The sequence below is a fragment of the Hypanus sabinus genome, chromosome 30 (genome assembly GCF_030144855.1).
Source record: "Hypanus sabinus isolate sHypSab1 chromosome 30, sHypSab1.hap1, whole genome shotgun sequence".
NCBI classification, from domain to species: domain Eukaryota; kingdom Metazoa; phylum Chordata; class Chondrichthyes; order Myliobatiformes; family Dasyatidae; genus Hypanus; species Hypanus sabinus.
The window spans coordinates 38,871,128-38,886,568 of record NC_082735.1 but is presented as its reverse complement, the minus strand read 5'-3'; the positions used below and the strand labels follow the sequence as shown (position 1 = coordinate 38,886,568).

Here is a 15,441-nt window from a genome sequence, read left to right as displayed (position 1 = left end):
GGAAACATCCAGTGATTATCACAATGATCGCAGTGTCACAGAAAGGTCAACAAGATATTAATGTACCTGTTGGGCTTTTACAGTGAATGTCTGCCTTTACGGTTCTTTTGATGCAAGCCCAGTTGTAAAAGATTCAGCTCCTCGGTAAAGATCATTAAGAGCACCAAATTTCTTGGTGTTCACCTGGTGGAGAATCTCACCTGGTCCCTCAATACCAGCTCCATAGCAAAGAAAGCCCAGCAGCATCTCTACTTTCTGCAAAGGCTGAGGAAAGCCCATTACCCACCCCCCTATCCTCATCACATTCTACAGGGGTTGTATTGAGAGCATCCTGAGCAGCTGCATCACTGCCTGGTTCGGATATTTCACCATCTCAGATCGCAAGACCCTGCAGCGGATAGTGAGGTCAGCTGAGAAGATCATCGGGGTCTCTCTTCCTGCCATTACAGACATTTACACCACACACTGCATCCGCAAAGTAAAGAACATTATGAAGGACCCCACGCACCCCCCATACAAACTCTTCTCCCTCCTGCCATCTGGGAAAAGGCACCAAAGCATTCAGGCTCTCATGACCAGACTATATAACAGTTTCTTCCCCCAAGCTATCAGACTCCTCAATACCCAGAGACTGGACTGACACCAACTTATTGCCCTCTACTGTGCCTATTGTCCTGTTTATTATTTATTGTAATGCCTGCACTGTTTTGTGCACTTTATGCAGTCCTGGGTAGGTCTGTAGTCTAGTGTAGTTTTTGCATTGTTTCCTGCAGCACCATGGTCCTGAAAAGCATTGTCTCATTTTTACTATGCACTGTACCAGCAGTTATGGTTGAAATGACAATAAAGAGTGACTTGACTTGATTTCACTGGAATTGGAACTCAAGACCTTTGGAGTGCTAGTTCAGTGTCCATAGCAATATATTATTGCCTCCATCGTACAGAGTATTTTAATAGACTGCATTGGCTACAAAAACAAGTGCTCAAATAGAAGTTGCCTTTAACTCAGTATTTAGTATATACGTTAGCACCAATGCCATCAGAACATGTGGAGCTCCTGTTAATTGCTTCCCATTCTGTGACAGCATCTATGTAACACTAGTCATTGTAACACTAACTATAAACTATTCAATTTGCTTAATTTCCCATCAGTTTCAGACAGGTGATGTCACTTCATTACTCTGAACAGGTATGAAATATTGAACAAATACCACTACAATTCTGGTCATACTCTCTGTTGACAGTCAAAGAAAAATCCCCTCTGGAAGTGAAGAAATGCTTCCTGTTTAAGATGGATTCCTATATTCTTTGACTGGTCATCAGAATAAAAAGCTTTGCCAAAGAATGCCAAAGGATTCCTGAAGCCCACTGGAATGACCCAAACCTGCTTGGTTGAAACCGAGACTCACTAATCTGCATCCACCTTTAATCTCAGCCTTCCCTGGGACCTTTAGAGAGCCTCTTTATCCTTCAATCTTCTTTGTAAGAGTACAAAATAAAGACTTGATCAACTGATGGCTAGCCTCATCGTTTCTGTCCGATTCCAGAAGACATTAATCAAACCTTCTATATTTGACCCGGATCTTAATCAGTGACCCCAGCGAGTAGGTCAAGATTGTTCATGGCTTTACAATTAATTAACTACATGATAGTGATCATGAAGCCACAGCAGGAAAAATGAGCACTAAACAGTGCTTCTGATGTTGGTGTAACTACATCCCAACCATCAATAAACCCCTTCTAGAAATACCCAGGAGTATGAAATATATTCATCATTGTGGTAGTACCAGTGCTATCCAATGTCCTGTAGAACAGAAGAGCTAGAGTAAGTTTACAGACATTGAGCTTGTCTTGATCCAACTCTTTCCTATATTCACATTTCCCAAAAACATTTAGCTTCCTTTTGTAATAAAGATTCATCATCCACTCTACTTAACAACTCATCTACTGTATATCATTCAAGGGTAAAAGGCACCAAAGAAATTTTCCCTCATCACAACTATAAAAACAAACCATACCAATAATATATTCCAACACCTGACTGAAGACTTCTAAACTTGGAGAAATGACCTCTTCTCTTCAGCCTCATCAAATCACCTTACTTCAATGATATCTGCTCCAAATCTTCTAATATCTTGAATTGGTGATCCTCTTTGACGCAAGCTCCCCCAGAGGACATTCCTATAACAAATCCTTTAAAAACCTTCCAATAGAAGAACAAAATGGTCTCAACAATAATCCATAAATTGTACAGACTTCCTTACCATTAGCACCAACTCACTTCAAAAAGGCTTCTCGCCAATGGGAACATTTTATGATGTAAATCAGAACCCAAGTAGACTTCCCCTCTGAACAAAAGAACATCTGCATATGCTGGAAGTCAAAGTAATACACCCAAAATGCTGGAAGAACTCAGCCAGGCAGCATCAATGGAAAAAAACAGTCAATAGGTTAAACATTCCATTTAGGTAGCCTCCCACCTGATGGCACGAATATCAATTCCGTCTTCTGTTTTTTTTTCTCTCTTATTTCTTTTCCTCTTCTTCTATTCCCCACTCTGCTCTCTTATCTTTTCTCAAATCATTTGCCTATCACCTCCACTTCCCTTTCTTCCATCTGATTCCTTCTTCTCCAGCCCTTTAGCCTTCCCATCCACCTGGATTTATCAATCACCTTCCAGCTTGCCTTCCCTCCCCTCCTCTCAACTTTTTATTCAAAATCAGAATCAGGTTTATTATCACTGGCATGTGACGTGAAATTTGTTAACTTGGCAGCAACAGTTCAATGCAATATATAATTTAGCAAAGAGAGAGAAAATAAATAAAACATAATAAAAAAACAAATAAATACATATATTCAATAGATTTTTTTAAAACGTGCAAAAACAGAAATACTGTATATTAAAAAAAAAGTGAGGTAGTGTCCAAAGCTTCAATGTCCATTTAGGAATCGAATGGCAGAGGGGAAGAAGCTGTTTCTGAATCACTGAGTCTGGGATCTTCCCTCTTTCTTTCCAGTCCTGATGAAGGATCTCAGCCCAAAACCTTGAATGTTTATTCATTTCCATTCGTGCTGCCTGACCTGCTGAGTTCCTCCAGCATTTTGTCTGTGTTGCTCTGGGTTACCAGCATCTGCAGAATCTTTTGTGTTTTTGAGACCAGAGAGACAAGATTAGCTATCCTCCTCTAAGGAAGAACAGCAAAGCAAATAAGAATTTAATAACTTCATGATGACCATTACAAAGATTGTTTGTGCTTTTTTAAAATAAAATTCCTGAAGGCAAACTGAATGAAAACTGCGCAGCTGCCGTGAGGAGACAGTGAATACGTACACAGCACTGGAAGAACTCAGCAGGTCAGGCAGCATCCGTGAGAAAAGAGTAGCCAACGTTTCGGGCCGAGACCCTTCATTCCTGCTGAGTTCTTCCAGCGTTGTGTACATATTCTTTGATCCACAGCATCTGCAGTTGTATTTTTGTGTTTTGAGGGGACAGAATTTGAAATTGGGATCTAAAGCAGATTCAGTAATTTAACTACTGCATCTCCACTATGCTCTTGAAACACAGAAGTCAAGGCAAGAGAAGACCAGAATAAATCACCTCCTTCACTCCGTATCCTAAGAGATGAAATCATGATCCCTGCTCATAAGCTTGAGAAGGGATTTCAGGACCTAATCAAACATGGAAAATACACTAAGTGGCCACTTTATTAGGTACCTTCTAGGTTCGACTTATCCTATATTCAGAGATGCTCTTCGGCACGCCACTGTTGTAACACATGATTATTTGAATTACTGTCACCTTCCTATCAGCTTGAACCAGTTTGGCCATTCTCTGACCTCTCTCATTAAAAAGGTGGTTTTAACCACAGAACCGCAGCTCATTCAATGGTTTTACGGTTTTGTTTGCGCCATTCTCTGTAAACTCTAGAGACTGTCTTGCGTGAAAATCCAGAAGATCAGCAGTTTCTGAGATACTCAAACCACCTCATCTGGCACCAGCAATTATTCAACAGTCAAAGTAACTAAGTAACTTACGTCACATTTCTTTCTCATTCTGATTGTTGGTCTGAAGAACAACTGAAGTTTGTGACCATGTCTGCATACTTTTATGCACTGAGTTCCTGATACATGATTTGCAGGATAGGTATTTGCACTGAGCAGTTGTACAGGCACACCTAATAAAGTGGACAGTGAGTGTAGATGTTCTTTCTCACTCACCCCTTCACCTTCCCCTGTCAATATCAAATCCAACAGATTTAATGATCTTTTGGAAACTCTCTGAAGAAAGATATTAAACAGGTTATGCAAGTGGGCAAGTTGTTAGATAGAGTATAATGTAGGAAAACGTGATGATATTTTTCTTTGGAAGGAAAATAAGAAAGCTGCAATCCACTACAGTAGAAAGGAACTTTCTTGGGATGAAAGATTAGCAGTAGAGTAAAACAAATGCATACTTATGGATGAGGAGGAATTTCTTTAGCCAGAACGTGATGAACGTGTGGACTTCGATGACACATGCAGCTGTGGGGATCATGTCATTGGGCATACTTATGGCAGAGGTTGATAAATTCTTGATTATCAAAGCATGGAGGTTATGGGGAGAAGGTATCAGACTGGGGCTGAGATGGAAAATGGATCAGCCATGATGAAATAGTGAAGCAGACTCGATGGGCCAAATGGCCTAATTGTGCTCCTATATCTTATGGTCTTATTGGACTTCAACAGCATTTTGTTCTTCTAAAGTTCAAAGGAATTCTGAAGTTTGTTGACAGCATGGACGCTGAAAGAATGTTTCTGCTAATTGTGTATCAAAATCTTGGGGGCACAATTTCAAAATAAGGGATAGAGATGGAGGCATTCTTCACTCAGAAGGCTATGAATCTTCACTATCCCAGACGGTAGTGGAGTAGTCATTGAACATATTCAAGGTGTAAACTGACAGAGGAGTTGGCAGTAGGAAGACTGAACAGATAAGTGGTAGGGATACCAAGATCAGATCAGTTATGAATTATTGTGTGGTGGAGCAAGCAAGGGACTGACTGATGCTTCTAATGCTGTCCTTTACTTAAAATGTTCTTGCATTGAAGTTAAGGATAAAGAAGTGGAAGATCTGAGTTATAGGGAAAGGTTGAACAGATATTGATTTCCAACTTCTGCAGACTTTCTCGTGTTCAGGACTTTATTACCTAGAGCACAAGAGACTGAGGAGAGATTTGATAAAAGTATACAAAATCATGAGGGGTATAGAGAGGGTAAATGCAAGGAGACGTTTTCCACTGTGGTTGGGTGGGACTACAATTAGCAGTCATAGGTTAAGGATGAAAAGTGAAATATTTAAGGGGAACACGGGGGGTGTGGGGGGAATTTCTTCACTTAGAGGGTGGTGAGAGTGTAGAACAAGCTGCCAGCAGAAGTGGGTGGATACAGGTTTAATTTCAAATTTAAGAGAAGTTTGGATAAGCACACAGATGCATGGGGTATGGAGGGCAATGATGCATGTAGATGTCAATGGGACTAAGCAGAGTAACAGCTCTTACGGACTAGATGGACTGAAGGGCCTGTATCTGTTCTGTAGTGCTCAATGACTCGATGAACAACCATTTTGTTGCTGGATGATAACCGCAGAATGAGGAACTAGAAGAACTGTATACAAAGGCAAACTTGTTATGCGAAGGGCCAGAGCAAAATTTAAAGCCATGAAAATGTTGGCATGCCATTGCGAGAGACTTCAGAGGACCCTGTACTTTGCTCTGGCTGCATTTCAACAGTGCATATTCTCTTGCTGATGGTAAGTGTGCAGACTTTACAGGAATTCATTTCAGTCAACTATGGAATGAAATCTTAGTCATGACTCCAAGCTTTGCCACAAACTAACAATTTGATATGTACTGGACATAACAATGTTTCATTCAATTCATTTGCATCATGCCCCCAAGCTTTACATTGCAATTACTTTGCTGCAGATTAAGGCGAAGAGAAAGATGGAGATGTAACTGCAACCCAAGACAGGAAAATTCTCCCTTCCCCTCAGTTCAGATCATTTCCACAGCCTGATGACATTCTTCTTGTTTCAGTCTCATAATACTTGCCCTAAGCAGCACATATTTAATACCCACAATAGTTAATCAATCTGTCTAAAAATGTGTCCCCTCTCATTATTTTCCCTCTCTACCCAACTGCCTCTCTCCCCTCCCATTTCTCACTCTTGTTCCTTTGGCCCCTTCTCTCATTCTGGCTCCTATATCGACCATTGCTACCTTAAAATTCTAACATTCTCTTCCAGCCTCTCGTGGTTAAATCTTTAGGATATACAAGTTTTAGGTTGTGTATATATGAGGGGTGATTGATAAGTTTGTGGCCTAAAGTAGAAATCAGTTTTAGAAAACCTAGAGCATTTATTTTTCAACCTAGTCCCCTCCTACATTTACACACTTAGTCCAGCGGTCATGGAGCATACAGATCTTGGACCTCCAGAAAACGTCCACAGCAGGGATGATTGATAAGTTTGAGGGTTAGGATAGAAGGAGTTATACAGCTCTCTTTACATGCACATGCAGTTCAACTCTGAGTGATTATGCAGAAAGTTTAAAGTTAATGACTCATCAGTTAATAACATGTGGGGGGTAATTGATAAGTTTGTGGCCCAAGATAGAAGGAGATGAGTTATTAACTTCAAACTTTCTGCATAACCACTCAAGGAGTTGACCTTCATGTGCATGTTACGAGAACTGTCTAACTCATCTCCTTCTACCTTAGGCCACAAACTTATCAATCACCTATCTGGGGACACTTTCTGGAGGTCCAAGATCCACATGCTCCACGAACGTTGGACTAACTGTGTAAATGTAGGAGGGGACTATATTGAAAAATAAATGTGCTAGGTTTTCTAAAATTGAATCCTTCTACCTTAGGCCACGAACATATCAATCACCCCTCGTATTTAATTTTGAGAGCACTGCAGCCAAAATAGTAAGTATTTATTACATGGTTTCTGGCAGAAATGGAAGCTCTTCAGCATCCAAATTGGGACCACAACATATGTTAGCAATATGAAGTTGAATTAGTTCCAAGAGACCAATTTAACTGTTTCCAAACTGGTAAAGTTCATGTTTATGAGCACTGCATACCTTAACATGCTTCTTCCCTTTACAAACTCCCTGTCAATATTTGGCCAGAAGATTAATGGATCTTAGTCATCGTGCTGCGGAAGTAAGAGTTTCAAAACTTTTTTTTTACTAGCTAGATTTTTTATAATAAATAAGCTTTTGGAGAAGACACAAAGCAGTGAAAATATGGTAATTTCAGTACCGTACTGCAGTGACTAAATTCAAAACTGACATAACTTCAGCAGATCCCACAGTTTTAGGAAGTGCCACATAATAATCACAATTCAAAAATGTTGTCCTGTCTAACTTGACATCTAGTGAACCTACACTGGGGGTGAAGAAGATTTCAACAGAAGCCCAGTCAGCATTTGAAGCTTTGTCCAAGTTGGCCCGTTGCTTTCTTCCCCTTTAAGCTTCCTTCCAATATCCTATCACCTTCAAAAATGAAGGAAGAATGAGAGAAAGAGGAAATAAAAAGATGTGTTCATCGACTGCCATTGAATCAACACAATAGATTATTGTGAAGCATGAAAATCAGTGCACACCAATTGGGTTGAAAAGGCGTCTGGATTTGATGCACAGATTCGGCATGCCATCTAAAACTTCGACAAACTTCTATCGATGCACAGGGGCTGTTGCATCATGGCCTATTATGGAAATACTATTGCACAAGAATGGGAAAACCCACAAAAAGGTCAAAGTTCAGAGTAAATTTATTATCAGAATTCATATTTGACACCATATATAACCCTGAGATTCATTTTCCTGTGGGAAAACACAGTAAATCCAAGACACATACTAGATGAGACATTGCACCCAACAGGACGGACAAATACAATATACAAAGGACAAATAACACTGCAAATACAAAAGAAGAAAAAATGAAATAATAATAATAAATAAATAAGCAATAAATATTGAGAACATGAGCTGAAGAGTCTTTGAAAGTGAGTCCATAGGTTGTGAGAACAGTTCAGTGATGGGCGAGTGAAGTTGAATGAAGTTATCCCTTCTGGTTCAAGAGCCGATTGAGGGGTAAAGTTGTGGATACCACCTAGTCCATCACAGGAAAAGCCCTCCCTGCCACGGAGCACATCCACAAGGAGCGCAGCCACAAGAAAGCAGCATCCATCATCAAGGACTTGCCTCATCCAGGCCATGCTCTCTTTTTGCTGCTGCCACTGGGAAGAAGGGACAGGACCCTTAAGTCTCACACCACCAAATTCATTAGCCTTCAACCGTCAGGCTCCTCGGCCAGCATAGATAACTTCCACTCACCTCAACATCAAACTGATCACTGAACACAACCTATGAACTCTACAACTCACGTTCTCAGTATTATTTATTAACTTAATTTATAATTATTGTTATTTTTTTTGCACTAGCAAAGTTTGTATTATTTTGTACATTGATTGTGTGCCTTTTTTGTGTGTAGTTTCTCAATGATTCTATTGTATTTCTTTGTTCTATTGTGAATGCCTGCAAGAAAATGAATCTCAGTGTAGTATATGGTGAAATATATGTACTTTGAAAAGAATTTACTTTGAACTCAAAAAATTCAAAATGTTAGCAGACAAAATTTCATCCTTCATAATATTAGGAAAGTGCCTGACATCCAAGTCTTGTTATTAAGAATTACTTTAAATGGAAAGCAGAGAGCTGATAGAGTTTGGGGGGGGGGGGGTGTGGAGGAGTTCCAGAGCTTTGCCAACAGCTATAATTGAGGGGCAATGAATATTGAGAATGTATGCTGGTTGCAAATTAAGTGAGGTACAGAAATCTTAGAGATCTTTATACATGTGAGAGGTCAATGAGATAGGGGGAGAACCAGCCCGGTGAAGCTTCTGTGAACAAAGGTGAGAACTTTGAATCCAAACATTGACAGATTCAGAGTAAAACACATGAGCAATCACTAGAATGAATGCTGAATGCTGAATGGGATGGGATGGTGCAAGTTAGCATATAGATAATGGCCTTGGTGAGCACGACGGCTGTACTTAAGGAAGCCAGCCAAGGCAGCAATAGGATAAACTTGTCTGGATGTAGTCACTATTTCAGCAGTGACTAAAGTGCAGTGGGCTGAAAACAAGTGAATGCAACAGAAATATCCCATCAACACATACAAAATGCTGGTGGAACACAGCAGGTCAGGCAGCATCTATAAGGAGAAGCACTGTCGACGTTTCGGGCCGAAACCCTTTGTCAGGACTAACGAAGGGTCTCGGCCCGAAACGTCGACAGTGCTTCTCTTTATAGATGCTGCCTGACCTGCTGTGTTCCACCTGCATTTTGTGTATGTTGTTTGAATTTCCAGCATCTGCAGATTTCCTTGTGTTTGCTCTTGAGAAATATCCCATGACATAATAAACAGAATTAAGAAATCTAGCACTGTTTAACTAGACATCTAATGCAGGAGACACCTATTACCACTCCCATCCACTTGGCTTCCTCTATCACCTTCCAGATAACCTCCTTCCCACCTTCCCTTTTCAGCCCTGAAAAAAGGTCTTAGCCTGAAATCTTGACTGTCTATTCGTTTCTATAGATGCTACCTGACCTGCTGAGTTCCTCCAGCATTTTGTGTGTGTTGCTACTGGGGGATAAAGAAGGTTTCATCAGAGGCCTGATTAACCTTTGAAGCCTCGCCCATGTGTGTGTCTGTCAGCTTCTTTCCCCACTCTTCAAATATCCATTTCGGGGAGAAGGTTCGACAGGTTCAAACAAAGGACCGTTACCTGCAGCAGCTTCAGGGTCATCTTCATTCTTTCCAGTTCCTGGAGCAGGTCCAGAGCACCGTCCTGTTTAAATGGAAAATCAGAACTCTGAGCTTCATTTGTAAAAAATATTTGTTCACTGTGTAACAGTCAAATTGGATGCAAATGAAAATCACATCTGAATATGAACCGACCAGTGCCAATTCAAACTCAAACTAATGCAGAGCAGAACTACAGTCTTTATTCAAGACTGACCCAGCACTCAGCAAGGTTGCATGTGGGCAACCAACATCACAATGATCATAAGTGACTGGTCACAGTTGAAAGAATGGGTTATTGCAGGTTGAACAAGGAAACGTAACTTTAAGGTGCTTGAATGTCAGAGGTAAGGCTTTTTATATAAAGAATTATGAGTGTATGGAACATGCTGCCAGGGGTAGTGGAACAGGCAGATATATTAGGAACCTTTAAGAGACTCTTAGGTACATGGTAAAAGAAAAAATAGATGGCTATGTAGGAGGGAAGGGTTGCATTAATCCTGGAATAGGTTAAAGGGTTGGGACAACATTGTGGGCTGAAAGGTCTCTACTGTGTTGTCCTGTTTTCTGATCTAAGAATATAAAGTTAGATATGTTTCCGGAAACAATGTCATAGCAAAGGGTTATTTTTCAGACTGCAGGGAAGTGTACAGTGGAATTCCCCGGGGGTGGGGGGTAGAACTAGACCAATGGTTTCCCTGAGAGAGACACGGTCTTGAGGGTAGAGGCTCGCAATTTCCTAACTTCTAGATGGTACAAAATTTTGAGCAGTAACACGAAGTGGATTCAACGTCCATACATCAGATACATGCACACATATATAAAGGACCTTCACGATATTAACAGCTGGTGAGCAAATGATATTTAACACTGAAAATGTGAAGTGTTACATTTTGGTAGGATGAGTGACAAGGGATAATAAAATAGATGACATTCATAAAGCAGATAGAAGTTGAGAGTATCTGGGGTTGAAGGTGTACAGTTCACTGAATGTGACAGAGCAAGCTGAGAAAGAGCTTATGAAAAAAACTATTGGATATTGGGCTTCACAATGAGAAGTATAGAATACAAGAGCAAGGAAGTTAGGATGAACATTTATAAAACACATTTGTGGTGTTCAGTTCTGGGATCCATGGGGAAGATAAAAGTCATTAGAGATACGATCAAAAAGGTTTCCTACGATTCACGAATGAGCGACAACAGATCTGTGGAGAATTTGGGGTTGTTTCCTTTGAACAGAAGATTTCAAGGGGATCTCACTAAACACATTTAAAATCATTAACTGTAGGACAGAGAAAGTTCCCATTGGTGAAATCAATAATGAAGGTAACAAACAAAAAAAAACAGGACTACCGGTAACAGAAGAATTCTCAGCAATACAAACAAAATGCAGGAAGACCTCAGCAGGTTAGGCAGCATCTGTGGAAGTGAATAATCTGTCAACATGTCAGGCCAAGACATTGATGCACCATCAATAACTCTCGGAGACGTGAGGCGAGATATAGGCTTTTATTGGCTGGAAGAAAGTACAGGCAACAATTGACCACCACACTACATCCTGGAGACTGAGGCCGGGGTTCAGGCTCCAATCGGCCGTGGGAGGCGCCACAGGAGCAGTCAGTGGGGGGGGGGGCGTGTCCAGACAGGTATATGTAGTTCACCACAGACATTTCATCAGAACTGGGGGGAGGAGGGTGGATGGTAAAAGGCTGGAGAGAAGAGTGAACTACAGAAGAATGGGAAGGAAGAGAGGACCCAGGGGTAAGTAATAGGCAAGCAAATGGAGGTAAGAGACTTGGAGTGGAGAATAGAAGCAGAGGGGAGGGGGAGGGATTTTTTTTTTAACTGGAAGGAGGAATCAGTATCTATACCATCGGGTTGGAGGCTAGACTGACCAAGTAGCAGGTGCAGCTCCTCCATCCTGAGGATTGCCTCATTGTGCCACAAGAGGTAGCCATGACAGACACATTAGAACGGGAATGGGTATCAGAATAGGAATTGACCCTATCCAGCCAACAATACACACAAGCAGAGTAAGGGATGTGGTTGGAAACTGGAATATCCCAGAGTTATTGACTGAGTCAATTATGTATTTAAAAGAAAGCTGCTTCATTATTTGGGATTTTTGGAGAAGACAGGAGGTTGGGGCTGAAGACACAAGGGATGACCGAGGCTGGAATTTAGAACAATAAACAATCTGCTGGAGGAACTTGCGGGCCGAGCAGCATCTGTGGCAGGAAAGGACATCTGTTTATTTTTTGCAGAGGTTTGAGATTGGTTGAATGGTTCTTAGTATCGAGGCAGTACAGAGTCAACAGGACGAGTGTCCCTTTCGCGTGTAGCAATCTTCTTGTGATTGGGAAGAATCCTTTAAAATCCCACCGCAAGAGAGTCTACCTGTCCCATCGTGCCCGCATCAGCTCTCTGCAAACTGCAATGGACGATTGCTGGTGGACATTCGACATGAAGGGAGGCGTGCAAGTCAACAGCACACGGTCAGATACTACCCACGCTCGGTCACAGGGAGGCGGAGAGACCGCACGAAATTCTCACTTTCGTTTTCAGTTCCTTTGGCAAGAAGTTCGGGGTGATCCCATTAATTTAGCCCGAGAGACTGGGGTTGAAGCCAGGCCACCTGCTCAACACATCAACACAGCCGGAGCAGTTCTTTCGCGGACTTCCAAAGTTTATGAAGTAACTTCACGACACTCGAATTAACTTTGAGATTCGGACAAATATGTTTATCGCGGACCGCCCCCAGCTTCACTTAAATCTCACAGTTTACTTTTACAATCTCACCATGTTTCTCCTGGATACCATTTTATCCAACTTTTTTGCAATCCGAACAAGGCTTTCTTCTCTCCCCATGGCGGTCAGTTACATAAATCCGTTAAGTGCACACAAGGACTGGACGGCAGTAAAATAAAGTGAAAAGTATTTTAAACAAACCAAAACATTAAAACGAAATCCCACAGCCGAGCAGAGGGCGAAGTCTGCAGAGGGGGGCGTGTCCCATCGAACGGCGCTGTCTGCACGAAGTTGCCTGGCGTTAAAAAAAACAGTTGCTCTCAACCTTCAGGGTGCAGACAGCGCCCAGAATAACCCGTCAAGGACTAAACTGGGACGCGGATTTAAAGTGAAGCACTCGGAGTTCATCGTTGAAAAAGAATCTTGAGTTGGGTGCCACAGGGAAAATAGTATTTTATCGACGGTTGAAGTGAACTAGGAGGTGGTACAGTATATTTAATTTGCAAAGAACAGTACAACTGGGAATGTGTGTGTGTGTGTGTGTGTGGGGGGGGGGGGGGTGGAATAGGTAGGACAACACGTCTTTAAAACGCCTTGAACTAGGTGTCAATAACTTGGAGAAATTGAAACAGTTCCATAAAGCAAGAGCAGATTAAAATAGAGGTCAAAAATTAGAGGTTAAAATGGCTTTTTAATACGGGAGGAGAATACATAACAGAGTTTGTTTGTTCTCGCAGCGAAAGAAGTGAGAATTGGTATGCCCTGGTAGGGCAAAGCCAGGGGAATCTCTGGGGGAGGGTCACAGCGTCCCTGACATACAGATCGGTCATCCAGCCCGGGTAAAGGTGCCAGAAAAGGGCTGGTAATGTCATGAAGGATCCCACCCACCCTGTTCATGGACTGATTGTCCCACCCCCATCGGGCAGGATCCACGCCAGGACCATCAGTCACTTTCCTCAAGCAGGAAGGCTGATCAACACCTGCACTCACTAACCCATTATTATTTATTATTTCCCATGTCACCTCGTTAACATGTGTACAGGAAATGACATTAAACCATCTTGAATCTTGAAAGACTAACTGAATAGCTGGTTCCCTCAGGATAGCTGGTGCTTGATCTGCACGTAATATTATCTACGCAAGTTGTTAGGGTGGTTAAGAGGGCATATTTTATTTACTTATTGGGATACAGTGTGGAATCGTCCCTTCAAGCCACGCTACCCAGCAATCCCCCAATTTAATCCAAGCCTAATCACAGGACAATTTACAAAGACCACTTAACTTGCCAATCAGTGCGTCTTTGGAACTGTGGAAAGAAACCATAGGGAGAACATACAAACTCCTTACTGGTAGCGGCGGGAGTTGAACCCATGTCATCTGTACATTGTGCTCAGCACCAGTCTACTGTGCTGCCCTTTTTAGTCAAGGCAGAGAGTTTGAAAGTCAGGAAGTTATGTTGCATTTATAAAACACTAGTTAGGCTACACCTGGAGAACTGCATTCAGTTCTGGTTGCCTCATTATAGGAAGGATGTTGAGACTCTGGAGAGCTTGCAGAAGAGGTTTACTAAGATGCTGCCTGGATTAGAGGGCATGTGCTACGATGAGAGCTTGGACAAACTTGGGTTGTTTTCTCTGGAGCGATGGAGGCTGAGAGAACTTGTTCCTCAATGTCGCAGACACAAAGGAGCTGGTTGTGGATTACAGGAGGAATGGAGACGGGCTAACCCCTATTGACATCAATGGATCTGAGGTTGAGAGGGTAAACAGCTTCAAGATCCTCGGCATCCACATCACCGAGGCACTCACATGGTCTGTACACACCAGCTGTGTGGAGAAAAAGGCACAACAGTGCCTCTTTCACCCCAGGTGGTTGAGTAAGTTTGGTGTGGGCCCCCAAATCCTAAGAACTTTCTACAGAGACACAATTGAGGGCATCCTGACTGGCTGCATCACTGCCTGGTATGAGAACTGTACCTCCCTCAATCGCAGGATTCTGCAGAGAGTGGTCTGGACAGCCCACCACATCTGTGGTTATGAACCTCCCATGATTCAGGACATTTACAAGGACAGGTGTGTAAAAAGGGTCCATAGAATCATTGGGGACCCAAACCATCCCAACCACAATCTATTCCAGCTGCTAGCATCTGGGAAGCGGTACCACAGCATAAAAGCCAGGACCAACAGGCCATCAGACTGATGAACTCACACTGACTTAAGTGTACTCTATATTACGTTGACTGTTCTATTTATTATAAATTACTATGATTGCACATGGCACATTTAGATGGCGATGTTACGTAAAGGTTTTTACTCCTTGTGTATGTGAGGGATGTAAGAAATAAAGTCAATTCAATTCAATTCAATTCAATTCAATAGAGGTATAAGATTTGGAGAGGCATCTCCAAGAAGAGTATACATGGAGTATCTTTTTCCCAGGGTTCAAGTACCTAATCCCAGAGGGCATGTATTTAAGGGGTAAATTCAAAGGAGATGAGAGAATTATTATTTTTTTTATGCACAAAGTGGTGATTGCCTGGGGTGGTGGTAGAGGCAGATAGGGACATTAAGAGACATTTAGGTAGTCACATGAATGTGAGGAAAATGGAAGGATATACACATCGTGTAGGCAGAAAGTATTAGTTTTAATTGGCCATTTATTCAATAATTTAGTTGGTTTGGCACAACACTGTGGGTCAAAAGGCTTGTTCCTGTGCTGCACTGTTCTATGTTCTCTGGTAAAGCGAATGACTGGAGGCCGAGGGGCTGAAATGATCCTTGCTGCCATGTGATTAGCACCCTCCCCCACCACCTCAGCCCCAGATGTGACAACTTC

The 15,441-nt window shown here is 41.9% G+C and overlaps 1 protein-coding gene across 5 annotated transcripts in view; it reads right to left on the bottom strand.

Annotated features, from left to right (window-relative positions):
- tcea3 (transcription elongation factor A (SII), 3) overlaps positions 1-13,123 on the bottom strand; it is a 43,170-nt gene extending 30,047 nt beyond the window's left edge. Inside the window, exons 1-2 of one of the 5 annotated variants that reach the window (XM_059954759.1) lie at positions 12,658-13,123; positions 9,842-9,904 (exon numbers count right to left, since the gene is read on the bottom strand). In XM_059954759.1, the coding sequence (XP_059810742.1) occupies positions 9,842-9,904; positions 12,658-12,726 (132 nt within the window). In that variant the 5' untranslated portion in view covers positions 12,727-13,123. Of the gene's footprint in view, positions 1-7,433; positions 7,524-9,841; positions 9,905-12,255 lie in introns of those variants that run through there. The other 4 variants (XM_059954760.1, XM_059954758.1, XM_059954762.1 and 1 more) reach the window with 4 other exon arrangements.
- Between the last annotated feature and the right edge of the window lie 2,318 nt (positions 13,124-15,441).